Consider the following 27,883-nt stretch of genomic DNA (forward strand, 5'->3'; position numbering starts at 1 on the left):
TGAAAAATTCATTTATTTAATCCTCAAAATGTGGAGAAGGCAATGGCAACCTACTCCAGTACTCTTGCCTGGAAAATCCCATGGATGGAGGAGGCTGGTAGGCTGCAGTCCATGGGGTCGCTAAGAGTCCGGCACGACTGAGCAACTTCACTTTCACTTTTCACTTTCATGCATTGGAGAAGGAAATGGCAACCCACTCCAGTATTCGTGCCTGGAGAATCCCAGGGACAGAGGAGCCTAGTGGGCTGCCATCTATGGGGTCGTACAGAGTGGGACACGACTGAAGCGACTTAGCAGCAGTAGCAGCAGCAATCCTCAAAATGAGTATAGGACATGGTTGTATCAGTATGTTAATTTTAATAATGAAGAAACTGAGGCTTCAGGAGGTACAGTGACTTACCCAAGCAGACACAACTAAGATGGGGTGCAGCCAGGACGCACATGGGGTCCTCTGAGCTTTGGCTCTTGGCCATCGTGCTCTGTTGCCTTCTACAGGCCTCCAGCGGTCATTCACTATTTGATCTGGAAGTGATCTTAGATGTTATCTAGACCTGAGATTTCCAATGCAGTCTTCTGACTGAAGACCTCTGATGCTGGGTGGTCCCTCTTCTTTTGACAGATGAGAGTATACAGAGTCAGAGAATCAGATTACGGAGGGTCCACGTGGAGTTCTCCTGACTTCTACTCGAGTGTTCTGTGTGTCCAACCTGCATTCTCCTAGAGCCTCAACCCTGTTTAGGAACCCCTGGAAAGAGCAACTGGACAGAAGTGCAGCTTCCCAAGAGGGGAGAGACCAGGGTCACGGAAAACGATGTGCATGGAAATCGGTGTAGTGCTGAGCGCAGAGTCAGGGCTCAGTGTACGCGAATGCCTTTGGGGATGTCCATGTGGCCCACTTCTGTGTTCGAGGTGTGACTGGGGAAGGGGCAGCGAGGCCAACAGGTGGGGAAGGGTTTCTTCTCCCGAGCCCATCATCACTAGTGACACATCACAGTCCCTACCAAACCCCATGGATCACAGTGAACGTAAAATGTCATTGGAAACCTTGTAACTCACCATTAAAACTGCTGCGTGTAGGAAAACAATTGCCTGCCCTAAAGAAGTGACTTATGATCGCCCTTGTTTGTCTGTGTGTCTCTTTAATTACAGCCCCTCTTTAAACACTTGGACACAGAAGGCCTTTGTCAATGTGAACTCTCTCTCTCACAGATCTCCCCATGCACACTCTCCCTTTCATTTCCAGAGCGTAAACACCATCTCTTACTCATTCACATAATGAATTTCAGCCCCACTCTCAGCTGAAGTGGGGCCCCAGGAGAATAGTGGGCACCGGAGCACTCTTCCTGTTCCAAAGCCCCAGGGGGCTCTTGCGCCCAGATCCTTTATGGGGAGAGAATAATGGGCAGAAAGTGCTCTTTCTGGGATCAGTCCCAGCATTCTCTTCCCTTCCACAGCAGAGTTGTTGACTCCAGCAGCCACTCTCCTAAGAAAATTCCAAACTTCTTCCGCACACCCCGTTCTCGTGCTTCAGATCTTCATGCACAGTCCCACTCCTACATGCTCCTCCTCTTACAAGCTCAACCCAGAGCCCTTTGGTTCTGGAAAGATTTTCTAGGTCTCAGGAGAGACAGGAGAGCCCTCCTTGCTCTACTTGCCCTCTTTCCTTCTCAGAAGAAAGACGTAGATTTTACTGAGAGCTAGGAAGGACCTTGGGGCCCAGAGCCTGAAACAGGGCTCCCAGACTCCCCTCAAAGTCAGCGGGAACTCGTGGCTTGATGGCATCACCACTGCACACCCTCAGCTTCTCACTCCAGAGTCCTTCCTGTACTTGGTCAAGGATCACAGGAGAGAAAGGCAGGGAGGAAGTACTCTTTCTTTCTTTTCTAAGAAATACTTTGAGGATGCTCCCTTAAAAAATGTTTATTTTCATTTATTTATTTAGCTGCTCTGGGTCTTCACTGTAACATGTGCAATCTCATTCCCTGACCAGGGATTGAACCTGGGCCCCCTGCATTGGGAGCCTGGAGTCTTAGCCACTGGACCACCAGGGAAGTCCCAGAAAGTACCTTTTCTTGATGTTTTTTCCACTGTCCACCAGTGCCTCAGCCCCTCTTTGGCAGGAAGACCACCCTTTTCTCCACATCCCTGGGCACTGGTGTGCTAAATAGGGCTAAATAGGGCTCTCCACCACCCAACCCCCCTCCAGTCCTGAGTGGCAGCATTTGCCCCCTTGAGCGGTGTGAACACTCCCCCAGGACCTGGTCTGAGCTTCTGTCATGATGCCCCTGCGTTATGTGGGATGTGAGATAGGCACCACTCAGTCCTGCCCTCCTACCCTCATCATCTGCTCTCCTCCCTGCATCCCCCTCCTCCAGCGGGCTGGGGTCTGTCCTGGAGGACTGGTGATCCCCCAGGCTCCAGAGCACAGATAATTGTGCTCAAATCATTAGGACACGGTTTATAAGTTCACATAACTAAAATGTTAGTGATGACTGCGTAATAGCAAAGTCTTGAAAACTCACCATCGGTACCAGCCCATCCTGCCCACCGTCTGCCCCGTGGCCTGGGCAGCCATGGGTTCCAAACAAGCTCTCCATGGGCCCCAGAATGTGCCCTTCTGGCAGCAGTAGCACATGTACAGGGGCAATTCTTGGCTCTGGATTTTTTAGGGGACACTGTGATGAGGAAATTGCAACGGGAAAGCTGAGGTGGGTCTGGGAGAGAGGGTTAGCCTCCAGTCTTCATATTGCATTCCTGACCCCAACTGCCTTGAGATAAAGGCTAAGACCCAGGGCGCAGTCAGTCGAAGGTCCGGACTGATGCTCTGGGCACTGGGGCCGGACGCAAATGCAGACTCCGCCGCCGGTTGCTCTGGCCAGCCCACGCCTCCTGCCTCAGCGCAACGCCACTCCCTCCCCGCCAAGTGGCTCTGCGCTCGGGAGGCGGGATCGAGTTCTTCGGTGGCCCCAGGAGGCTGCAAGCTTTGGGAGGCTGGGAGAGGAGGGAGGGAGAGCGCTGACTGGGCAGTCCAAAGAGGAGGGGGCCTTTAATAGGCTCGCCCAGCGCCTGGTTTGCTGCGCTGTGAACCGCTGGGGTTCGGAGAAGCGGCTGGCACCTCCCTCTAGCTCTCCGCTGCAAATCTTCGTCCTTGCACTTGACAGCGATTGTACTTAAGCTCCCAGGGCGCGCTCTGCTTGGAAAGGCACAGGTAGGAGGCGCGAGCTGCCCGGTGCATGCTCACAGCTCTGGGAGGAGTCTCCCTCCCTGGGGTTCTCCTTTCTGGGAGCTGCGGGCGGCCCGGGGCGTCGGTGGTTCCCGTGTGCGGGCTGCAAGGAGACCGTGCCGGCGGCCAGGGAGCCGGGCCGGGCCCTTCCGAGAGCGCGGCTGTGCGCTGCCCGGCGCCATGCTCCTGCTGGGCATCTTAATGCTGCTTCTCGCCGGGGCACCCGCCGGCGGCTCAGAGCCAGAGCGGGAGGTAGTGGTCCCCATCCGACTAGACCCGGACATCAACGGCCGCCACTACTACTGGCAGGGTCCCGAGGACTCCAGGGATCAGGGACTCATTTTTCAGATCACAGCGTTTCAGGAGGACTTTTACCTACACCTGACGCCAGATGCTCAGTTCTTGGCACCCGCCTTCGCCACTGAGCACCTGGGCGTCCCCCTCCAGGGACTCATCCGCAGCTCTCCGGACTTGAGACGTTGCTTCTATTCTGGGGACGTGAATGCCGAGCCAGACTCGTTCGCCGCCCTGAGCCTGTGCGGGGGGCTACGCGGAGCCTTCGGCTACCGGGGTGCCGAGTATGTCATTAGCCCGCTGCCCAACACCAGCGCGCCGGCGGCGCAGCGCAACAGCCAGGGCGCACACCTCCTCCAGCGCCGGGGCGTCCCCGGCGGGCCTCCCGGAGATCCCACGTCTCGCTGCGGGGTGGGCTCAGGCTGGAACCCCGCCATCCTGCGGGCCCTGGACCCTTACACGCCTCGGCGGATTGGCTTAGGGGAGGCTCGCAGCCGACGCAGGTCCGGGCGCGCCAAGCGCTTCGTGTCTATCCCGCGATACGTGGAGACGCTGGTGGTGGCGGACGAGTCGATGGTCAAGTTCCACGGCGCGGACCTGGAGCACTATCTGCTGACGCTGCTGGCCACGGCGGCGCGGCTCTACCGCCACCCCAGCATCCTCAACCCCATCAACATCGTCGTGGTCAAGGTGCTGCTTCTCGGAGACCGCGACACGGGGCCCAAGGTCACGGGCAATGCGGCCTTGACGCTGCGCAACTTCTGCGCGTGGCAGAAGAAACTGAACAAAGTGAGTGACAAGCACCCGGAGTACTGGGACACGGCCATCCTCTTCACCCGGCAGGTGAGTCGATCCGTCATCTCTTTGGATCCAGGTAGCCTCCATTTGTTTGGGTGGCGGGAGTCTCCGCCCTTAACTCTCCCAATGTCCTTTATGCCGCGCAGTCACCGCCTCACCCCCGAGTTTGAATTTCGTTGATCTCTTCCGACTGCCCCTTGGGCTTTTCGGGGGAAAGACTGCAGCTAGGCTCGGCGGAGCTCTGACTCGCGTGCATGCGGACGCACGTGGGCGGTGGGAGGAACGCCCGCTCCTTCGGAAGGTGTTGGCCCGGCGCGGCCAATGACGCCGAGGGGCCGGGACCCAGGAAGTTGCCGCCCCGGAGCCGCGGTTGGTCTGCACCGCCAATAGGGGGCGCCCCGAGGATGGTGTCGGAGAGTCCAGCCCTCCTTCAAGGGGGCGTCCGAGTCCTTCCGGACCCTCCTTCCCAGGCTTCCTCCTTCTGCTCGGGAACCTGCAAGCTGAGCGCCCGCTGTTCTTCTCGAGGGCAGCACGTTGCAGTCCTCTGTCTGTCTTGGGCCTGGGACGTCTGGATTGGGGTGGAGGGCTAGCTCGGAGTTTTTCGTGGGTTGCAGCGAAAGGACAGACTCAAGTACAGGGAGCATTCCCTTCTTCCTTGCTGCTTCTCCCTCCCCCGGGCACCGCGGGGTCTGGCTCCTCCCTGAGGCGGCTTCTGGCCTGTTCAGAGCAGGCAGAGTAGTCAGAGTTCGGAGTCTGGAGCTCCGAGTGGAGCTTTGCTCGGAGCTGAGCTGAGTTGTCGGGTATCCCTGTTGGCAGATCGGGGGATGGGGGACCTGGGCGCCCTGAGATAGCTCCGCCAGAGCAGGCTCACTGACACGTCCTGTGAGGGCTCCAGCTCCCGCCCCTGGCCTCGCGGAAGGAGTCAGCTCAGTGACAGAGCGCCGCAGATCCCAGCTGCAGGGCTAGAAAGACACTGAGTCTTGGGATTAGAAAGGTCAGAATAACACATCAGAGAAGCCTTTGGTGCTATGGGTCTATTGACATTTTAGATTCATAGACTGGGTGCTGTGTTTTCGGAGTCTTGAAATTTCTCAGGTATGAGAGACCGAGAGGGAAGAGAGCATCCGTGTGACCCGCTTCCTCTGACTCTGGGAGCTGGGGCTTGAATCAGTGCCAGCCTCTCGCTTTGTTCATGTCATAACCACAGCCTTCGGGGGATGGCACGGAGCCCTCGGGTACCTGTGCGGTCCTGAGTCTCTGCTGTATTGCAGGTGGACTGGTGCGCACAGGGCTGGGGCAGGAGCCTTCCACACTGACCCAGCTGGCACAGCTGGGCCCTTCCTGGGCTGAACTTCCTCCTTTCCCAGCCTTCTCCTCCCACCACCTGGTTTCTCTAGGGAGGTCTTTGGCCTGAGTCTGTTTCCTTGTGCTCATTCTTCCAACTGAGGTCTGTGGAGCTGTCACTGCCCCACTCCTCCAAGTTCTTCCCTGAGTCACAGGGAAGCTGCAAGGGAGGGGGCCTTGACCTCTGCACACACAGAGCTCGGCAGTCAGATGGCTGGGGAGAGAGCAGAGGCCGTGAACAGGATCTCTTAATGGGGAGAGCAGCTGTTGGCCTACCTGCTACCCGGGATGCCCTGTGAAGGTTGCTCACTGGTCTAATGTAACAGACCTGTGTCTCTGCCGCCTCGTGGTGTGCCTCACTTTTGGAACCAGTCCTGGGAAAAGATCTCCTGCAGGAGTATAGGTCACGCTGTTGGAAGGATCAGCCTTGTGAAGCAGCAGCAATCAAATAGCGTGACAGCTTCTGTCTGTTGCTGGTGTGGGTTAGATTCCCCCCTCCCAGGGGGCCTTGTTGCCCATGCATATCAGGCACAAGATGTGTGGCCACTTGGGTCAGAAGCAGGGGTGTGTGCGGTGTGACCCCTTAGAAGCTGTCTTTTGCTTAGGCGTTGCGAGGGCAAAGCCAGAGAGTAGGGAGGCTGTGTTGGCAGGCCTGTCAAGCAGATACGTGCTTTATGCTTTAGAGCAAACATCTCTCCCCCACCTCCTCATCAGCACAGACTCTGGGGCCTGCCGCGTTCTCAGAGTCTTAGGAATGGCTCATTCCTGAGCTCCCGGGGGAAGATAGAGTATGAGATGAGAACGCCAGCATACAGCTGCGCTTTCTAGACAGAGGCCGGCGTGGGCTCCAGGATTCTGGAGCTACCTCTCTACGCCAACACAAGAGGGACTTTTGTCTTACTTTGTAAGTTAGCGTGTTAGTCGCTCAGTCGTGTCTGACTCTTCGGAACCCCATGGACTGTAGCTCACCAGGTTCCTCTGTCCCTGGGATTCTCCAGGCAAGAATACTGTAGTGGGTTGCCATTTCCTTCTCCAGGGGTTCTTCCCAACACAGGGATTGAACACAGGTCTCCTGCATTGCAGGTAGATTCTTTGCTTTTGTAAGGGTCAGGAGTAATCCTTTAAATCAGATGTGTGAGCGTCTCTGCTTATATTTATCAGAATATTGGTATAATTAATGGTTTTTTCAAACTAAAATTTGGAAAGAATTATATATGCATGCTAAGTTGCTTTAGTCATGTCTGACTCTTTGCGACCCCATGGACTGTAGCCCACCAGGCTCCTCTGTCCATGGGATTCTCCAGGCAAGAATACTGGAGTGGGTTGCCATGCTCTCCTCCAGGAGATCTTCTCAATCCAGTGTCAAAGCTGAGTCTCTTAAATCTCCTGCACTGGCAGGCAGGTTCGTTATCACTAATGCCATCTAGGAAGCCATATATAATTTGTTTGGATTAAGCATTTTTAGAAATGTGCTTATTTTGTAAATTACCTTTGTCTTTAAAGGACCTTGAACTGACAGGTACATTTAGAGTCACCTATTTCTTGGATCTCCCGGAGGTATTGGAAAAATGGTGTGATTGTCTCTGATCACATGGGTGTGTTTTTCACGGGGTGGAAGCAGTTAGGAAGAGGTCGGGCTTGGCCGAGACATATTTCCTCCTGTGATGACAAGGGGCAAGCAGCTCTGGGGTGCCCGGCGAAGAGCAGGAGAAGGGCTGGACGGGTGGATGTGGAGCTCCCTTCCAACCCCTCAGTGCTGCGGCGGTGGCAGCAAGCCTGGGCCAGGCTGTGGGAGCCTGCTGTCCTCTTGGCAGGCGGAGGGAGGGATGTGAGGTGTTGAAATCAAAACACTGGGAAGACGAGACCCAGGGAGGATCCTTTACTGTCTGCAAAGGAGGAACCATGGATCACACAGCAAGGATTTTGACAATTTGAGGAGTTTCCTTAAAGATTCAGAATGAGTCTAAGTTCCTGGAGGAAGAGTGCATGTTGGATTGTGCAAAGCTATCAGCTTCCAGCTCATAACAGCCGGGTGAGGTCACACGGAATTGGAACCAGGATCTGTGGAGAATGAGAGCCAGTTGTTCTGCGTGGACTTTTATTTCTATGAGAAGTTTCTATGGCTTCCGCTCTGCTGGGCAGGGGTCCAGAGGGACCACGCTTCCCTGGGTCTTCTCTCTTCTTTAGGTTGGATGCCTCTGCAGTTTGGGTAGCTCTGTGATTGGCTGACTTCCATTCATTTATCCATACATTCTCTTAACGCTTGCTGAACGTCTATTACTTGCAGTGCTTTCCTGGGCGTGGAGATACAGACACTCGTAAGATGTGGCCTCTGGCCCCCAGGAATTCACCGTGTGTCAGGGACCTCCAACAAGGAAACAACCAATACAATGTGGTGTGACTGCCTTGGTGAAGACCAATATCCCTCTTTGCTGGAGGCCAAATCATTCTCTTTAACACTGGTGTGCAGCAGCCGAGGATAAGGGACAAACAGATGCTGGATGGAAGGGCTGGCGAGAAAGAAGCAGGTAGTGTCGATGGGACAGAAAGCTTTCTTCCTTCTTGTGGGAGGCCCGCTCCTCCAGTCTCCGCTCTAGTTTGCTCCCTGTGATGTCTCCTCCATGGGAGTGACAGGTTTAAGGGTTTGTAGTTTGTGGGGTTTGCCCGCTTACTTCTTCATGTACCGGTTTTTCCTGAGAGCGCTGAGTACTGCGCGTGCTGCTCCCTCAGCTGCACCCTTCCCTGATTTCCTCCAAGCTCTCTTCTTCCTCTTGTAGGGTCTTCGAGGCAGGGTCTCTGTCATCCCCTTCCTCTCCTCACTCCTGCTCTTGCCTTTCTTCCTTTCACCGCTCAGGCTTGGCACTCGTCTTCCCATTCTGGCCTTGGGTCTTGTGGGGATGTGTGTGTATACCATGTGTAGATGTACAGCATAGATGTGTATATATAGCATCACTGACTCAGTGGACGTAAGTATGAGCAAACTCCGGGAGTTAATGAAGGACAGGGGAGCCTGGCGGGCTGCATTCCCTGGGGCTGCAAAGAGTCGGACATGACTTAGCGACTGAACAGCAAATCCGTATCCTACACCGCATAGGATCGATCAGCATTCTGGAGTCTCGTTTGGAATAGAGGCCAGTTCTTTCCATAATGAACTAGATGCAACATGACAGTAAAGTTTAGTGTTCAGACAAAAAATGCTAATAGCAAAATGATAAATGTCTGTTATACATATCTATCAATATAATAAAGAGAATCATAATTTTGTCAAGATCTTTTTTTTGCTTGTTTTCGTTTTACCTTGTGTTAGTTTCAGGTGTACAGCAAAGTGAATCAGTTATATATATACATATGTTGTTATTGCCATTGTTTAGTTGCTAAGTCAAGTCCAACACTTCTGCGACCTCATGGACTGACTGTAGCCTGCCAGGCTCCTCTGTCCATGGGATTTCTCAGACAAGAATACTGGAGTGGGCTGCCATTTCCTTTTCCAGAGGATGGATCTTCCTGACCCAGGAAGAACTTGTGGCTCCTGAATTGGCAAGTGGATTCTTTATTGCTAAGCAAGCAGGGAAGCCATACATATATGTGTGCGTATGTGTGTGTGTGTGTACTTTTTCAGATTCTTTTCCCTTATAGATTATATACAGTAAAACCTTATTGTAAAATGACCTATTTTGTATATCTTAGTGTATACATGTTAATCCCAAACTTCTAATTTATCCCTTTCTTAACCCTGTCCCCCTTTGGTTACCGTAAGTTTTTTTATATGTCTCTTGCTCTATTTCTGTTTTGTAAATAAGTTTATTTGTATCATATTTTAGATTCCACATGTAAGTGATATCATATGATATTTGTCTTTCTCTGTTTGGCTTACTTCTCTCAGTATGGCAGTTTCTAGATTCATCCATGTGGCTGCAACTGGCATTATTTCATTCTTTTTTTTAATAGCTGAGTAATATTCCATTGTATATAGAGACTGTATCTTCTTTATCCAATCATCTGACAGTGGAATTTTAGGTTGCATTCATGCCTTGGCTGTCGTAAATAGTGCTGCTGTGAGCACTGGGGAGCGTGTATCTTTTGGAATAAGAATTTTTGTCTTTTGTCAGGATCTTTTTTGAAGTCAGCCTTGGAGGAAGATGTTAGCAGAGAGAGAGACAGAGACAGCTGTAGATTTGGTATTTAACAGTTTGTAAATCTTGATCACTCAATGGAAATTCAACCGCACTCCTTCTGGGAGGGAGGAGGCAGACAGCATGGAGGGGAGACGGTTCTCCCCGTCTGTAGGGAGATGGTTCTTCTGCCCCATTTCTTACTTACAGCACATAAGGAAGCCAAGAGTGATGGGCCAGGGTGGGGAGGAAGTTTGGAGGGAGGAATGTGGACTGGAAACTTTTCTTTGCATTTTTAGACACTGGTTAGTCAGGAGAGCCAGCGAGATCTGTCCCCCATGGGTCCTGCCCCACCCCTGCCTCTGAACGTCTCACAGCTGTTTGCTGTGACACTTGCCTGAGTCGCGTGGAGTGATGGAAAGAACACAGGCATGGCGGCGGGCGGAGCTGACTTGGGATCTTGGTGCTTGCCTGTTTAGTCACGACACTGAATGTATCAGCTGTTTGAAGTTCTCTATCCTCATCCATAAAACAGGGATAATGATGCTGTGCAGGGCTGCTGAGGGGATGAGTTACTGAGTGTTCCAGGATCAGTGCCCTGTTACCATCACTGCCTTAGTCTGACCGTGTGTTTGCCATTGTCCAGTTATTGCGGGTGGGCCCCTGGCTGGAGCTTGGGTTTAAGATGGCCCTGCTGCGAAGCCTTCTGCCCCATCCCCCTGCAGGTATGCCCTGACGCTTCCTCTCTGTGTGGAGACTCTGGGCTCTGAAGTGGCCAGTCCCAGTGATGTGTAAACTGCCTTCAGGCAGGGCCTGCCTGCGTCTGTGTAGCCCCTCTGATGGGGCCTTGCACGTTGCTGTCATTCATGGGGTGGGAGGACCCACAGAACCCTGAGCGCTCATGTGGTTTCACCTTCCTTCTGGGGGATCGTTCCTCCATCTCTTGAGGTTGCTGCCTGCAGAGTCGGGAGAGGGAGCCTTAGGTTCTTTGGCATCGCATCGAGGCTCCTTGCCTCTGGCTTTGCCCTGGTGCACCACAGGGATGCGCTCGGCGTGTCAGGATGGGGTTGGGAGCCAGGCACAGACCCCTCTCCCAGAGCACTCTTGGCCCCTGAGCCTGCCTTCCCCTCTGCCCGGGTCTCTCCCATCCTCTCCCCGCTGGTGACCAGCCTGAGCTCTGGGGGCAGGGGTCCAGAGTGGACGATCTTGTCCTCTTGAGCCCCTGCCCAGCCCCTTCATTCTTGGAGGGCTCGTGCCCTGGAGGCAGCACACAGGCCTGGGGAGGATCAGGCTTCATGGCTTCACGGCCTGGGTTCAGCCCTCACTCGACCCTCCTTCCCTGTCTCTCCTCGAGCTCACTGACGACCCCGGGCTGGTTACGCATGGTCTCCCGGGGCTCATCTGCAGACGGGGCCTGGTTGTGGCGCCTCCTTCACAAAGGTGCGGTGAGGAGTCCGACAAGCAGGTGAGGCGCTTAGAACAGCATCTGCCATATGAATGCCAGTGACCACTGGACATGGTACTCCTTGAAGGGATGGTTTCTGGAGAGAGTCTGGTCCCCTGCAAACTTTGGGTTCCCCTGCTTCCTCACTGAGGGCATTCCTGGCTGATTCCCTCCATCTCTTGCTGTGACACCATTCCATGCATCTCGAGGGATTTGTATTCTGGTGGAACAGAATTAGGCTTCCCTGGTGGCTCAGGCGGTAAATAATCCATCTGCCATGCAGGAGACCTGGGGGAACAGAACCTGCAGATACACACTGCTAGGACATCCCAGCCTCTTCTCACTAGGCTTCCTGAGTCATGCTGCCCAGACCCTGAACTGATAGATTTTTTTCCTTCTAGCAAAGCAAGGCCCTCTTGTCCTTGGGGATTGCAAACAGAAGTGGGTTTTGAGTTTGACGAGGAACTCCAGTGACGCATGAGAGAGATTCAGATGGGCAGCCGACTACAGGGGCCATGTTAATACCAGTGCAGTGGTCTCCCCAGTGGTGAGCTGAGCCCTAGCTCATGTGATACTCTCCAGACTAAAGGCCATGCTACCCTGGGTGTCCAAGGGGGTGGGTTCTGACTCCATTCTTTACTTCAAACGCAGAATGAGAGAGAGGCTGTGAAGAACTATGAGTAGGATTCTTGGAAGCTGTGATGTGGCTTGTGACCATGAGCATGGCCTCTCATGCTCAGAAATTCAGTGTGAGCAGGAAAGCTGTCTCCATCAGAACATGTGTCTTCTGCCACATAAAAAAAGAATTTACTGTGCTTGATGTTTTAAATTAACTTTTACTGGAGAATAGTTGCTTTACAAGGTTGTGTTAGTTTTTGCTGTACAGCGAAGTGAGTCAGCCACAGGTATATGTGTATCCTGTTAGTTTCGGATTTCCTTCCCATGTAAGTCCCCACAGGTCACTGAGTAGAGTTCCTGAGCTATACATTTCACTTTCAGTTCAGTCGCTCAGTCGTGTCCGACTCTTTGCAACCCCACGAGAACTGCAGCACGCCAGGCCTCCCTGTCCATCACTAACTCCCGGAGTTTACCTAAACTCATGTCCATTGAGTCGGTGATGCCATCCAACCATCTCATCCTCTGTCGTCCCCTCTCTTCATACTGCTGGAAAACATCGAGCGCCTCAGTAGATGGTGGGGAAAGTGAGACGAGGTGGAAGGAGGACTGTAGGAGGGGTGGTGTGTGTGTGGCTCAGTTACTAAGTCACGTCCAATTCTTTGCAACGCCATGGACTCAGCCTGGCAGGCTCCTCTGTCCATGGGATTTCCCAGGCAAGAATACTGGAGTGGGTAGTCATTTGTTTTTCTAGGTGATCGTCCCAACCCAGGGATCAAACCTGGGTCTCTTGCATTGTAGACAGTCTCCTGCATGACAGGTAGATTCTTTACCTAACTGAGTGAGGTGCTATCCTTATTTGTTTCCAAATTGTGGCTCCAGTCCTAAATTATTGTTATAAAAAGAGACAGAAAAGAATGATCCAGGAGGATCAGGTTCTTGGCCAAGAGGATTCTTGGGTCCTTTGGAAAAGTGGCTGTGGCTACAAGAAGAATTGGCAAGTCCCCAGAAATAGTGAAGCAGGTGGCATCTGGACTGGGCGGTGCCTCACCCTGCAGGTGGAAGGACCCAGAAGCGGCTCTGATTCTGGAGACAAGCACCTCGTGTAAAGCAGTTAAGACCGCTGGAGTATGTGTGAGATCCCTCCAGAAGGGTGGGGACTCAGTGCCACAAGGGAGGCATGGCGGGCCCTGCACAGTAACCCGTGGGGTTTGAAAGCAGGAGGTCCAGCGAGAGTCGCTGAGTCCTGAGCCGGGGCTGAGGGCCAGGCAGAGCCCTTGACGCCCAGCAGCTGGTCTTCCCCCCGCGACCGGCTGGCTCTTACGGCACGGCCACTCTTGGCTGCACCCCGACCCTCAGGAAGGTTGCCGGCGCTTGCCTTCTTCCTCTTGTTTGATCCAGAGAAACTGCAGTTTCTTGATGGCAAGAACAGGTTGCTCCTGGCCAGGAGGGGCCTGCAGTGGCACATCTGCTGCAGAGAAAACCTGCCTCCCCAGAGAAAGGAGGACAAGAGAGAAGAGAGGGCAAGGAGAAAGCTCTCGGCTTCCAGGGCCTCTGGGCTGCAGAGGTGGGCTTCGCAGCAGCCGCCGGACCCTGGCCTGAGCTCTCGCTCTGCTCCAGCCTCTTCCACTGAGCAAGGCAGGGGCTGGTCCTCTGAGTCTCCTTGTGGGTGACTTCACGTTTCTGTGAGTCGCTTTTATTAGCTGCACAGTGTGCGTCGGCAGACAAGATCGGCCTTAGGTTTCCTTCCCCTGAGCTGACAAGGGGCAGAGGCTCACGGCACTTGGACTGTCTTGGTTCTCAGTGGGAGCTGGCCCTTCCAGGAGGGGAACAAGGCCCAGGGAATAGGCTGACTTGCCTGAAGGGACACGTCTGTGTCCTGATGGGTCAGGGCCAGCCTCTAGGTTTCTTGGTCTTCCCCTCTCCCACATGAGGCCCGTGCTGGGTGCCCATGATGACCTGGGGACAGCGTGACATGTCTGTGTTGTGATGGGCCAGGGCCAGGGCCAGCCTCTAGTCTTCTTGGTCCTGCTCTCTCCCACTCAAGACCAGTGCGGGGTGCCCATGGCGGCCCGGGGACAGTGTGACACGCTTGTCTGGCAGAGGCTGTCCCTGAAGGCTGTGATTGCCAGGCTGGAACTTCCAGAGGTGACCACCTCTGTGGGGTCCTGTGCTCCTGTGTCCCCCTCACTCTGCCCCTGCACGAGCCTTCCTGCCTCCCTTCCATTCCCGTCTCCCTTCCGTCCTCTGTCCCCAGGTCATTCTGTCCACCCAGACTGCTCCTCGGTGGCCACAGTCCTTGAACCACTGATGAGCTTCCTCTTCCCTACTTCCTGCCGTGTCCTGACAGCAGATGTTTTCTGGGTTTCAGAACTCAGGGGCCAGGGCGGGGGGCGGAGGAAAGGAGAGCTTTCTGAGCCTTTGACGAGGAAAGGGTACTTGAAAGAGATGGAATCTGAGGTGTGCCTGGGGGGCTTGAAGAAGGGGCAGAGGTGCTGTGAGCGAGGGTGAGACGGCATTTCACTCACCAGTGACTCGGGTGTCCTCCGGTTTGGTCTGATCCCCTGGGGGTTCTCTGGCCAGAAGCCCCGTGAACTTGTGAGGAGCTGTGCCTGTCACCTGACCGTGGGAAGCCAAGCCTGACTGCTCAGGTGGTAAACCTCTGAGTGCCTGAGATTAAATTTTGCTGATTTTCTGTACTATGACCGCATTTCCTCCTGTGCCCCCTGGCCCCACTTATGCCTCCTGGCTGCCTACATTTTCCCCACGTCGGCATGGGTGTGCATGCTCACACACGCGCACACACCCCTAGAGACATACAGCTGAGCACAGCTCTGTGTGTGCTGTGTGAGCTGCTGGGCTCCCCAGGGAAACACCAGTAGTGCTTTCTCCCCAGGGGGGCTCCAGAGGTGCTGGGTAAACAGCAGCGATGAGGCTGAAATCACACAGCGATGAGGCTGAAAGAGCCTGAGTGTCCAGACTCCAGATCCTGGCTGGGGCTTGAGCATCTCCAAGCTTCAGGGTAGTCTAAAGGGGGCGTCTGTGGGGAGGGTTGTGCTGAAAGCCCTACTCTGGGCTGGGTTGGAGGATTCCCAGGACTCTGCGTGTTAGGTGCAGACCCAAGGTCACCACCATGATGAGATGTGATCACGAGTCACAGCCTCCACCCTCAACAGATGCATGTGATAACACCTCTGCTTCTTTAGCCTGTGCTGGGGCACGTGAGATGCTGCCCGCAAACTTCTTGTAAACAGCCCAATGCCTTCCACAGTGCAGGCGGGGATAGGATGCAGATAGCATCAATGTCACCTGTTTAAAGCGACTTTTCAGGAGGAGCAGAATGTACACAGGGGTCCCGTTCTCATCCTGCTCAGGGCGCCAAGGTTCCTGGTGTGTCACTGGCCCACAGTGCTCCCAAGCCCTGTGGGATGTGCTCCCTGAGGGCTGCTGGAGGCCCTGGCCCAATGCAGCTTGTTTCAGTACAAAAAGAGGGACAGCCCTTTCTGCTCAGGTCTTGTTCCCTGTAATGTATAGCCTTTGTAGCGGCTGTCAAGCCTGTGGTCCCCTGAGCTCTGTGGCCAGTGGAGTGGGGTTTGGATCTGGGCCTGCATCTGCCTCGCTCTGCCCCTCCCAGACGTAGCAGCTGGGCCTTGGGCAGGGCGGGCCCTTGGCCAGTGACCCGCTGGCTGAGAGTCTGAGCTTAATTCATGGTTGTCTGAAGGCCATCCCCCATTGAGGACCCAGGCTCCCAGAGCCGACTCTGCTGGGAGAGCGCTGGCTTTCCACCCCCTCCTGCCCAGTTAGCCATGACCAGAACCTCACCCAGCTGGGGAGCCCCTACTTCCTGGGCTGGAAGGTGGTCTCTTTAGGAAGCAGTGGTCCCTCTCATGTAATTATGGCCTCCCGATTTCCTCCCTGGGGCTTCCCTGGGTAGGATTTGGGCAGCAATTTCTCAGCTCGCAAGCCAGCAAGCTTTCCTCCTGAGGCCTCCTCCTGAGGCCTGGGCACATTCCAGAAAGAGCAGCTCGTAACCCCCTGGGCAAAGGGCCTGGCTGGGAGGTGATGGGTCCCCGTGGTCTGGGAGTGGGTTGAGTGTCCTTCTTTCTCAGTGGGTCCCCATGTTACATCTCTAACTCCCACTGGCCTCTGCTTCTCCCCGTCCTGGGCAGGACCTGTGTGGGGCCACCACCTGTGACACCCTGGGCATGGCCGACGTGGGCACCATGTGCGACCCCAAGAGGAGCTGCTCCGTGATCGAGGACGATGGGCTGCCCTCGGCCTTCACCACCGCCCACGAGCTGGGTACGCAGGGCTCTCAGGGTGGGGGTGGAGAGGGCAGGGCTCCCTTCTGCTCCCTCTGTGTGCTCTGCGCAGGGGTGAACATTTGTCTTTTTTCCCTCGAGGCCCTGTAGCAGGGGCTACCTCTTCTGGGTGGGCCTGCCCCGTGGGTCCCCCATGCCATGGCCCCCTCTGAGACCGCTCATCTCCCCTGCAGGCCACGTGTTCAACATGCCCCACGACAATGTGAAGGTGTGCGAGGAGGTGTTCGGGAAGCTCCGGGGCAACCATATGATGTCCCCAACACTCATCCAAATTGACCGTGCCAACCCCTGGTCGGCCTGCAGCGCGGCCATCGTCACCGACTTCCTGGACAGTGGGCACGGTGAGCGGGGCCTGGGGAGGCGGGCCGCCTGGCCCATCTGTCTTCTGTTACCCACCTCACTCTCGACCCGAGGAGCCAGGCTCTGGTGGGGCCCGTTCTGTGTCCCTGGCTTCATCCTCTCCCTGCCTTCGAGACCCCGCGCTGGCCATGGCTGCCTTTCTGGGCCCGTCCCTGATGAACATCCTCGGCTCCCGCAGGAGACTGCCTCCTGGACCAGCCCAGCAAGCCCGTCTCCCTGCCTGAGGACCTGCCAGGCGCCAGCTACCCGCTGAGCCAGCAGTGTGAGCTGGCCTTTGGTGTGGGCTCCAAGCCCTGCCCCTACATGCAGTCCTGCACCAAGCTGTGGTGCACGGGCAAGGCCAAGGGTCAGATGGTGTGCCAGACCCGCCACTTCCCCTGGGCAGACGGCACGGGCTGCGGCGAGGGCCAGTTCTGCCTCAGGGGGGCCTGTGTGGAGAGACACAACCTCAACAAGTACCGGGTGAGTGGGCTGCAGCGGCGCGGAGGGGCGGGGGCGGGGGTGCCCGGGAGCCTCCCCAGGGGACCAGCCCGACACAGACTGCTGCGTGGCTGTAACTGCGTCAGTGCTGCATGTGTCTCCATGACTGGCAGTGGTCCTGTCCCCTCCTTGATTCTGAGACTGGAGAAAAATGATGTGGCCAGTCAGGGAAGCTGGCAAGCCCTGAGCTGCACCCCATCTCTTTGGGAGGGTCTCAGGACCCAGACTCCAGCCCCTGAAGCTCCGACTGGCTCGTGACCTGCTCTTCATTTCTACCTTCTTTGGGTAGTTCATGGCCAGGGAGCCTAAGGTGCACCAGGCTCACTTGTTACATCCTGGACTTAGCTTCAGTTTCTGTTGTGATTTGTTGTTTTTGAAGTTGAAACATAAATGAATGAAAGTTATTTTTTTCCTGATAAATAGGAATACCAACCAAACCAGAACAAATTCAAAACCCAGATATTCTCTGAATAATAAGAGTTTTATATTCTTCAGATCTTGGGTTGGGATAGCAAAGGGATTGGCACTTTTCCAGGCAGGAGGTCCACCCTAGATCCCTAGATCCTCATGGGGACTGTCCGTCCATCTTCTGCCTCAGCCCTGGTCACAAGAGATCTTGCCTTGGGGTTTTTATGTGCTCAGAGGAAACATGATGAAAAAGCATTCATCAAATACTTTATCAGTTTCCCTGAGATGGGTGTGGTACAGAATTCTGTAAAATCTTCTGTTTTGGGAATATACATTTAATTAAAACTTCACTCATTAGGCAACAACCCACTGTATTCAGGGTTCTGGGTGGTCAGAAAAACAGAGAAAACATGGGCCACGTCAGAAAGCACACAGTCTAGTGGGGAAATTAGAAATGTGACCGTCATCCGAGGAGTGGAAGAGCGTACCCTGTGTGTTGAGACAGAGCATGACACATGTTGCAGAGAACAAGGATGAGAGACCAGTGATGATTGCAGGGGCCAGAAAAAGCCCTGATGAGGAGGGTGAACTGGAAGAGAGTCATGAGGGATAAGTAGGGTCTCAACGGGCAGAGATGGGGCAGAGTCCGGGAGGTAGGCTGAGCTGGAGGCTTGTGGGGATCAGTGCTCCACTGGGGATATCTTTGAGAGGGTGGTTTGGAACCAGCCAGAGGCTGCCTGGACTCCTAGTCTGCTGCACAGAGGCTGGGAGTTCTTGAAGACAGGCCAGTCATGTCCAGCTCCTTCTCTTGGGAAGAAGAATCTGGAGGGTAAAGAGATAGGTGAAGAGGATGTTGGGTATAGGAAATGTGATGTGAGAGGCACTCTGGACCTCTCAGTCTATCAGCAGCCAAATCCACTTCATCCTCAACCTCATTTCTGAGCAGACTGTTGCTTCCTTACCGTGGCCCTTTAGGGAGTCACTGCCTCAACAGTCAAGGTCAAAGCACAAAGCTTATTAATCACCCCAGTGACCTAGTTCAGGAATCCCACTCTGTCCATTGAGGCCCCATTTCCCCCAGTTTAACTGCCTCTAGTTCCTGAACTCCAGCAATTCTTCAAGTCCCTTTTATGTACAGTCCATCCGCTGATGTGACCATCTTTCCATCGTCCCTCACGCAACTCAGATCCTCACCAGCCTGTTACTGAGTGGAGACGTGGTGGTCCAGCATTGGAATCGCTCCTTCACAGACACTCCCCTGCCCCATCCCTACTCAATGTATTCACAGGGCTCAGCCAGGCCCCAATGGCATCTGACTCTCTCCCATCCCCAGTGGTGCCGGCCTACCTTGCAGGGACCAGCCCCACCTCCCTCTCCCCCACCTGCTTTAATCCCATCTGCACAGGTGCACAGGCTTCTTTTTATTGTTTGTCTTCCCTGCTGGGATGCATTTGCTTTGAAGGCAGAGATTTGCTTCTAGTAACAATTCAACAAATACTGGGCAAATGAATGATTGGATGGTGCATGGCAGAAGTGTTTCCAGGTAAACAAGAAGAAGTTTCCATGCAAGAAGAAGTGATGCCAGGTAAAACAAAGTAGCATCATCTCAGAAGCCACAGGAGCAAAGTTAAATATTGAAGACTGGGGACCACAGGCCTGGGCATGGACTCTTTCAGTCTTTAGGGGGTCACTGCTGCCTTGGCCAGGGGCTCCTGTGGTGCAAGGCACAGCAGAGGCAGCAGGTAGAAAGAGCAGGTGTAGCTGACTCTCTGAGAAAGGGAAGGGCTGAGTTGGGGTGGGCTCTGATTTGAGGACAAAGCAGGGTTAAGGGAAAGTGTTCTTCTGCAGGATGAAACAGACACGCTGGCAACAATGAAACAGAAACTTTCCGACAGAGAACAGTTGGGAGAAATGCTCTGAGCACCTACAGCAGTCACAGTGGCAGTCTCCTCCTGGGCTGGTGGCTTGGGATGATCTGTGGCCGTGTCCCCACCCCAGCCTGTACAGCGGGGCCTCACCCCCTGTTGCCCACCTCATGAGTTTTCAATGCCGAGAACTTAACTTTACTGTCATCCCAAGAAAAACATAATGAAGATTATAAATTCTCTATCCTCTCTCCACCCTCTTGAAAAGTAAAACACTGTATAATTCACCCCAAAGCCAAATAGACTTTGAGGATTGCTTAGTAGTCTCCTCTCTTTATCTCCTCTGAACACAAACATTACATCTGCTTGTAGCAAAACTTTCACAAATGCAGCCCCAGACTGAGGTGACAACCAATCCGGTTTGGTGAAAAGTCTGAATTATAGAAACCTCACAGATGAGACTATTCGGATATCTGTCGTGACACGGTTTACTGGCCACTGTAGACCCAGAGACTCTTGTAAGGACACTAACAATATGTGAAGAGGAGCCTTGCGCTCCTGGGAGGTGGCCAGCATTGGCCTAGGAAACATCACACAGGTTGCATCACTTCAGCCTTGCACTTGACCTTGACCTGAGGTCAGATGTGCTGGTTCCAGTGTTGCACATGAAACCCCTGGAACTTAAGGAAGCTTTTCTGCTTTGCTCAAGACCACCCATGCGGTGAGGGCACAGGTGGAGCGTCCCTGACCGACTACAGCCAGGAGCCCCATCCTCCCGTGCGGCCTGGCTTGTAACTGGGAGTGGTGGCCATTTGCTCATCTCCAGGCTACAGTGTGGTGTGTGTCCCGGGCCTGGAAACAAAGCATTTTTTGTTCTGATGGGGGTGGGATGGTGGAGACGGTCCCCATGAAGCTCTCCTGTAGGATCCCGGTGTGCGTGTGGTGCCTGGACCCCTCAAGAGTGTAATAGTCCCTTCCTCGCAGGTGGACGGCTCCTGGGCCAAGTGGGAGCCCTACGGCCCCTGCTCGCGCACCTGTGGAGGGGGCGTGCAGCTGGCCAGGAGGCAGTGCAGCAACCCCACCCCTGCCAATGGCGGCAAGTACTGTGAAGGGGTGAGGGTGAAGTACCGCTCTTGCAACCTGGAGTCCTGCCCCAGCTCAGGTGAGGAGGGGGTGCCCGTGGTGCGGCTGGGGAGGTGGGCTGGAGGCCACAGAGCTACTTCAGCCGAGGCCCTCGCCCCTGGGGCAGAGTCTGCAGGCGCAGAGGTACCTCGTGGTATCATTTCTCTGCCCACTCACCTCTGCCAGGGCTGTTATCCTCTGAGGCCGAGGCTGGAAGGCTAAATGGTCCAAGGGGGACAGGACACTAGAACCCTCTTAGTTAAGCACTGACAAGCCCATCTTCATAAGCAGGAATTCTTTTAAACAGGTTAGCTTTTAATTTATGTGTTTTCTAAGAATAATTCTTTGCAATAACAATAGCAGAATGAAAATAAAATGGTTTAGAAAAAAAAAAAACTGTTACATATCCCTTGTTTGACTTTCCTATAGACCATGATCAGCTCTCTGTAATTTGCTGGGATAAAAGTAAATTATATCTTTTCCACATTCTCAGTTTCTTGCTATTTTTATGAGACTGGAATAGATACAGCCCAGTTTAGAACTCAGAGATGGGTCTTACTTACATATGAGCAGGAATTCTTCATCCAAGCCTCTTGAACTTGGGTGGGGGAAGATGACATCTCTATATCTATTAACTTTTTAATCTAAAATTTAATAATATTTTCGGTTAGAAATTTAGTATTTTTGTTTGTTTGTTTTTGCTAACCTCTCCACCTAAAATTTAGTATTTCTCTTAGTTAGGCAATAAACTGTAATGCTGGTCTGTGGCTCTGCCACTGCTAGAAATCCCAGGTATTTTCATATGTTACATATTTCCAGTTGTGGCAGATTTCTCAAAATGCCATTTGTGCTCATCACCACTTCACACTTAGATTTTTTTTTAAAGCTTTTAAAAAGTATTTTACTTTATTTTTTGGTTGTGTGGCATGGCTTGTAGGACCTTTAGCTTCCCGATCAGGGAAATAACCCTTGCCCCTTGCAGTGGAAGCTGGAGTCTTAACGCCTGGACCTCCAGGGAAGACCTCCTGGTTGGTTTTTAGACTCATCATTGAATTTTGTTATATAATGAGTTAACAAGGAAGCACATGCATCACAAATATGTTTCAAAATATATTGATTGTTGTGTGTTAATATATAATTGGTATCCTTTGTAATCTATGTATGTATTTTATGCATTTAGGAACATTCCGTAAACAGTCTCACTAGGTCACTGAAGGCTTCTATTTAGGATTCCTGTTGTAGAGGGAATTTAAGGCTGGACCACTGGGGAAGGCGGCACATTGCCTGGGGGATGCATGATCATTTGTATCCTGCCTCCTTTGGTCCCAGTCTGCACTGGTCCTTTGAGATGGGGTGGTTTTGGTGATGAGGACCACTCAGCCAAGGGTGCAGAGGAGCTGTTTAGAGCCGAGGGAGGCTGAGCAACCACACGGGGCGGGCTCCTATTCTTTGCCCTCTCCCCCACTGCCCCTCCCTTTAGCTTCCTGCGTGTGCTTCCTTCCTCCTCAGCCTCTGGCAAGAGTTTCCGGGAGGAGCAGTGTGAGGCCTTCAACGGCTACAACCACAGCACCAACCGGCTCACCCTGGCCGTGGCCTGGGTGCCCAAGTACTCAGGTGTCTCCCCACGGGACAAGTGCAAGCTCATCTGCCGAGCCAATGGCACCGGCTACTTCTATGTGCTGGCTCCCAAGGTGGGTAAGCCCGGGCAGGAGGCCGGGGGATGGGGGTACACAGTCTTAGGGAGCGTCGGGCTGAGCTGCCCCTGTTTCTCTTCTCCCTGTCCGGGGGGCCCTGCAGGTGGTGGACGGCACGCCTTGTACCCCAGACTCTACCTCAGTCTGCGTCCAGGGCAAGTGCATCAAGGCAGGCTGCGATGGGAACCTGGGCTCCAAAAAGAAGTTCGACAAGTGTGGGGTATGTGGAGGAGATAATAAGAGCTGCAAGAAGGTGTCAGGACTCTTCACCAAGCCCATGTGAGTTCTGGGCCCTGGGGGTGTGTCCAGGACAGGGAGAGGAGGGATGGGGGTGGGAGGGGAGGAGTTACCCCCCAGGCCCTGGAACCTTGGGTTCAATTCAGTTCAATTCAGTCGCTCAGTCGTGTCCGACTCTTTGCGACCCCATGAATCGCAGCATGCCAGCCCTTCCTGTCCATCACCAACTCCCAGGTTAGATGGGGTTAATGTCAGATCCTGGCCAGCACCCTTGCTGTGGAGGCCACTCATGCTCGCCCACGAGAGTGATGTTCATTCATTCATTCATCCAACAAAGATGGAGTCTTGAGTAGGACCCTGCTTAGCGGGAGATGATATTTAGGGAGACAGTAAAGTCATTAGGGCCCATCTCGGGTCCTAGAGTGAGACTGACCTATGTTCAGATCCCATTTCCCACTTTCTTGATGACCCTGGTCCAGTGATGCAATCTCTAGGCTTTCAGATTTCCCCACTTGTAAAGTGAGTCTGGTGCTAGTGTATTTCCAGTCTACTATTGTGAAGGTTAAGGGAATTAATTCGAGTAACATGCTTAGCATAGTACCTGCTGCTGCTGCTGCTGCTGCTGCTAAGTCACTTCAGTCGTGTCCGACTCTGTGAGACCCCATAGACGGCAGCCTACCAGGCTCCGCCATCCCTGGGAGTCTCCAGGCAAGAACACTGGAGTGGGTTGCCATTTCCTTCTCCAATGCATGAGAGTGAAAAGTGAAAGTGAAGTCGCTCATCATGTCCGACTCTTAGCGACGCCATGGACTGTTCCAGGCAAGAGTACTGGAGTGGGTTGCCATTGCTTTCTCTGAGCATAGTACCTGGTGCATAATAAATGCTCACTAAATGTTCTTGATGTTGATTAAAAAAAAAAAAAAGTACCTGGGGATAGATGTGACAGTCTCCCTGATTCCTGAGCATGAGGCCCTGGCCTTGGGGATGGGATGAAGGCAAGAATAGCAATAAACTTTAGGGAGATCGGGGAGTGAGCAGCTGGTGTGAGGGAGCCCCCTCCCTTGGACATGGGTGCCTGGATCATCTGGAGAATTGTCCCAGCAGAGCCTGGGCTCCTGGCTTTCCAAGGTCCAGCACAGCCCCTTTCTTCAGGGGACTGTGCTCCTTGGAAAGTCCAGACCCACTCTCTGGAAGAAGAGGAGGCAAGCAGAGCTCCTGCTGTCTCAGTTGAGGGGGTATGGTTGGCTCTGAGAACTTGGGGGTCCAAATGCTGCTGGTGGGAAGGCCCTGATGGCTGTCCAGGAGCCTCCACTCTCCCCCGAGACACAGTGCCCTCTGTCGAGCCCTGGGTGCAACCTCTCTGGGTGCTCAGACACTGAGAGCCAATGGCGTTGCAGTCTCAGGGACCTGCAGGGGAGACCTGGGGAGGGGAATTAAAGGTAGACCCCCTGACTTGTTTCACTAGCTAAATGGCAGGTGTCCCTTTGATAGACTAGTGGAGCCAGAAGAAGCCTAAGACATCAGTTCTTTTAACCTGCTCATTGTGTAGGTGAGCTGTGGAGCCCAGAGAGTCTGATTCACTTGAAGTCACCTGGGAGCTGACACCCCAGCCAAGGCTTGGTCTGGGTCCCTGACTCTGGGGCCATATACCTCTCTGCACTCAGGTGGTGCTAGTGGTAAAGAACCGGCCTGTCAATGCAGGAGATGTAGGAGACCTGGGTTGAATCCCTGGGTTGAAGATCCCCTGGAGGAGGGCATGGCAACCCACTCCATTATTCTTGCCTGGAGAATCCCATGGACAGAGGAGCCTGGCAGGCTGCAATTCATGGACTTGCATAGAGTCGGGACACAACTGAAGTAACTGAGCATGCACACACACCTCTACGCACAGAGCCTACCCCCAGCCTGCTCCTCCTCCTTCCTCTCCACTGCCTCTGGAGGATCTGGTGGTGGGTGAGGCAGCCTCACCACCACTTGGTGTGTGTGACCCCGGACGGGGCCAGGCTATGGACTCTGCTACCTGCGTGAGCCGCTGGGGGTTTTGAGGAAGAGGAACCTATCTCGGGGTGGAGGGCAGTGGGGTCATGAGGTGGGCAGCAGGGTCATGAGGCCTGCAGCCCTCTAACACGCATCCTTCCACCGCAGGCATGGCTACAATTTCGTGGTGGCCATCCCAGCGGGCGCCTCCAGCATCGACATCCGCCAGCGCGGCTACAAGGGGCTGATCGGAGACGACAACTATCTGGCCTTGAAGAACAGTCAAGGCAAATACCTGCTCAATGGGCACTTCGTGGTGTCGGCCGTGGAGCGGGACCTGGTGGTGAAGGGCAGCTTGCTGCGCTACAGCGGCACGGGGACTGCGGTGGAGAGCCTGCAGGCCTCGCGGCCCATCCTGGAGCCCCTGACGGTGGAGGTGCTCTCTGTGGGCAAGATGACGCCGCCGCGGGTCCGCTACTCCTTCTACCTGCCCAAGGAGCCCCGGGTGCCCTCCGTACACCACAACAGCGTCCTCAGCCTTTCCAACCAGGTGGAGCAGCCAGACGCCCAGGCCCCTGCGCGCTGGGTGGCAGGCAGCTGGGGGCCGTGCTCGGCCAGCTGCGGGGGCGGCCTGCAGCGGCGGCCAGTGGACTGTCGTGGGTCCCCAGGGCAGCACGGGGCATCCACTTGTGATGCTGCACACCGCCCGGTGGAGACGCGCAGCTGCGGGGAGCCCTGTCCAACTTGGGAGCTGGGCGCCTGGTCGCCCTGCTCCAAGAGCTGTGGCCGGGGGTTCAAGAGGCGTCCACTCAAGTGCATGGGCCACGGAGGGCGGCTGCTGGCGCGCGACCAGTGCGACCTGCGCCGGAAGCCCCAGGAGCTGGACTTTTGCATCCTGAGGCCGTGCTGAGCCGGCGGCCCTCCTGCCCACTGTCAGGCCCATCATGCTGCCGCCTCCCTGCTAGCTGCCCACACAAGGCAGCGGCCCAGGGCCCAGGCCATGAGGTCACCCACATCCAGGGACAAGGACCTGGGCGGGGAAGCGAAGTCACGAAGGCACAGTCTACCTCACGCCCGGCTCCTCCGGGGCCAGCCTCACGGCGAAGCTCAGAGGGGTGTAGAGCTGGGCAGGAGGCGCGGGCCCAGCCTCCCAGGGACAGGAGGATGGACAGGCGCCTCCCAGCAGAACTTCAGGGACCACGCTCCCTACAGGGAGGTCGCAGGCTGCTGGAAGAGCCACAGCCCGGCAGCGTGGCACCCTCAGGGGGCCCCAGGGCTCTGAGCCATCTCTGAACAAGGCAGGTCTTTTTGGTGCTTTCAGCCACTCTCTTTCCTGCCCGACCTGGACTGAACAGTGAAAACTGGCTGGAGGGTGGGCAGAGCTGAGGGGCGGGGGCAGGGCAGGTGTAACTGGAGCCTGGGCCACTCCATGTGGAATGAGGTGTGTGCAGGGACGGGGAGCGGCCTGGGTGCATCTTCCTTCCTCTCTCGGCTGTCCATCCAAGGGCTCCCTCTCCTCCCAGTGTCGTCTGGCCACCACACTAGTGGGAGGGCTTGTGTGCCGGTGTCCTCTGAGGCTTTGCAGGTGGAGGCAGGTGGTTAGCATGGAGATTGTCGTCTTCTTCACGAGGGATCTGACCATCCTAAAGAGATGCTGAAACTTTCAAGGGGTGACAGGTTCTGTTGCTGAAGCAGTGACTTTGAAGGGTGATCTGGGAGGGTCTGCTGTCTTGGGGGCTAAGCTTTGAAGGCATGTCACCCTAGGGAGGGAGGAGAAGGCCCCAGTTCTGATGACTTCTTCCTCCAGGGAGGCAGGTATAAATAACGCTGTTATCTTAAACCAGCATTGCCATGGTGCTGACCCCACTAGGGGGATGTGGGACACGCCCAGAAGGGCCAGGAGTCGGACATCCAGGAGGACATCATCTGAAGAGCCGCAAGTGGTCTGACCTGGGAACCGTCCCACTGCATCGCAGGCCACAGTTTCTGCAGTTGGATAACGGGGTTCACTGTTTGCTACCTCAGGTCTGCTCTCTGAGTACACACCCTTCCCTTCCCAGGGCAGTGGTGACCCTGGTGCTTCTAGCAGCCCCGGCTGTCATCCTCCATAGACTGAGTTGCCCAGATGCAGAGATGAACTAGGATGCCTGCTTCCTGCCTCCCACAGCCTGGCCATCCCCCAGGCCCCCAAATGCGACAGGGTCTCTCTCTTCAGGTGCCTTGGGGACAGGTTTCAGGAGGCAGCAACAATCAGTTAGCTGACCCAGGGGCCCTTGGTGCTGCTGGAGACTTGTCTGTCTCAGAGATACGGTAGGGGAATGGAAACCAGGATATTTCCTACAGCTCCGAGTGGGAAGATGCTTTGGGCTTAGAGCTTCTTTGGCTGAGCAGGGTATTTCTTGAGGGTGCGGCTGCGCTAGCACGGACACCAGAGATTCTGGTTCTGAGTGCAGGTGGCGAGTCCTGGACCCCAGTGAGGTGACAGGCAGTCAGCACTTTTATCGGGTTTCCCTGCAAGTCAGAGTCTGCAGACCAGCGGGCCAGCCAGTGAGCCTGGGACGGTGTTCTAACCCTGGTCTAATGCTGGCTGAGCCCTTGAACAAGCTCCTACTGGGGGCAGAGGGCAGGTGGGTGTCTTAGGCTGGGCTGCTCTCACCCTTGAAGGCAGAGAGGATGAACCCCCTTCCCGCCTGAGTGAACGCTGGGGGGCTGCAGGGCAGAGGTGGACCCCCGCTAGCTGACGATAGCACCGCGCCCCGCGCTCAGTGCACCCCTCCCCGGTGAGGAGAGCCGAGGTGGCGCGGGGGGTGCAGAAAGGTGGGTGGGAAGGGAGAGGCCGTCTGTGGGGGCGTCTGGCCCCTAGCAGAGCGGCTTGAGGAATCATTTTAAGGAGGGATAACCAATCTTTTTCCTGATACAAGCTGGGTCTCAAAGCTCTTTTCTGTTGTAATGTTTTTCTTTTACCTTTTTTTTTTTCCCCCTTTGAAAAGAAGCACGAGCGAGACAAGTTGGGAGGTTATGTCTTGTCTGGGACCATATCACTAATCCAACCATGCTCTCCAAGAACATACTCTTCTCTAAGAGCAGAGAGAAGCCTCAAGGCACAGGTTTCTGGTGACGGAGCAAAGAGTTACGGTGATCTCTTGTGTCTGTGGAAGAAGAGGAACATGCTGGGGGCTGCAATTGGGTGGGGCATGCAACCAGGAAGGATCAGCCCGTCACGTGCACTGACTGGAGGAGCCCATCCTCGCGGGTCTTGCTATGTTGGGGCAGGGGTGGGGAGCTAAGGATGAGTGGAAGGTCCTGAATGTCCTCGGCCTGGGTGCTGGCTCTCAAAGGCGCTAGACACTGTCACTGACGGAGCCCCTCATGTGTTTGGTTCTTTTGCATTCCGGGTGCTGTAGGATGGAAGGACCTGGGTGCTGGCGGGGCTGTGTATACTGTGTATACGTGGGAGCTGGCTGCTGCGGGGACGACGGCCTGCTCCCAATAAAGTTGTATTTAAGACCCATGTCCTGCCTCCATGCCTTCATCTTCTCTCTACATACCTTCTCTCAGCACCCACTGAGGGCCAGACCTTGGGTCCCT

The 27,883-nt window shown here is 54.7% G+C and overlaps 1 protein-coding gene across 1 annotated transcript; it reads left to right on the forward strand.

The window, feature by feature from the left end:
• On the forward strand, positions 1-27,806 carry ADAMTS15 (ADAM metallopeptidase with thrombospondin type 1 motif 15). Its single transcript, XM_069565660.1, has 8 exons — positions 1-4,360; positions 16,000-16,132; positions 16,326-16,493; positions 16,691-16,974; positions 20,250-20,427; positions 21,897-22,078; positions 22,185-22,360; positions 24,464-27,806. The coding sequence occupies exons 1-8, from the start codon at positions 3,404-3,406 to the stop codon at positions 25,203-25,205; spliced, it is 2,820 nt and encodes a 939-aa protein (XP_069421761.1). The 5' UTR covers positions 1-3,403; the 3' UTR covers positions 25,206-27,806.
• Positions 27,807-27,883: the final 77 nt, after the last annotated feature.

The sequence above is a fragment of the Ovis canadensis genome, chromosome 21 (assembly GCF_042477335.2).
Source record: "Ovis canadensis isolate MfBH-ARS-UI-01 breed Bighorn chromosome 21, ARS-UI_OviCan_v2, whole genome shotgun sequence".
Taxonomy (NCBI): Eukaryota; Metazoa; Chordata; class Mammalia; order Artiodactyla; family Bovidae; genus Ovis; species Ovis canadensis.

Coding starts and splice junctions, on each gene's coding strand:
- ADAMTS15 (XM_069565660.1), top strand. CDS start 3,404: ATGCTCCTGCTGGGCATCTTAATGCTGCTTCTCGCCGGGGCACCCGCC. Junction 4,361..15,999: donor CCATCCTCTTCACCCGGCAG/GTGAGTCGATCC, acceptor CGTCCTGGGCAG/GACCTGTGTGGGGCCACCAC. Junction 16,975..20,249: donor ACAACCTCAACAAGTACCGG/GTGAGTGGGCTG, acceptor CCTTCCTCGCAG/GTGGACGGCTCCTGGGCCAA.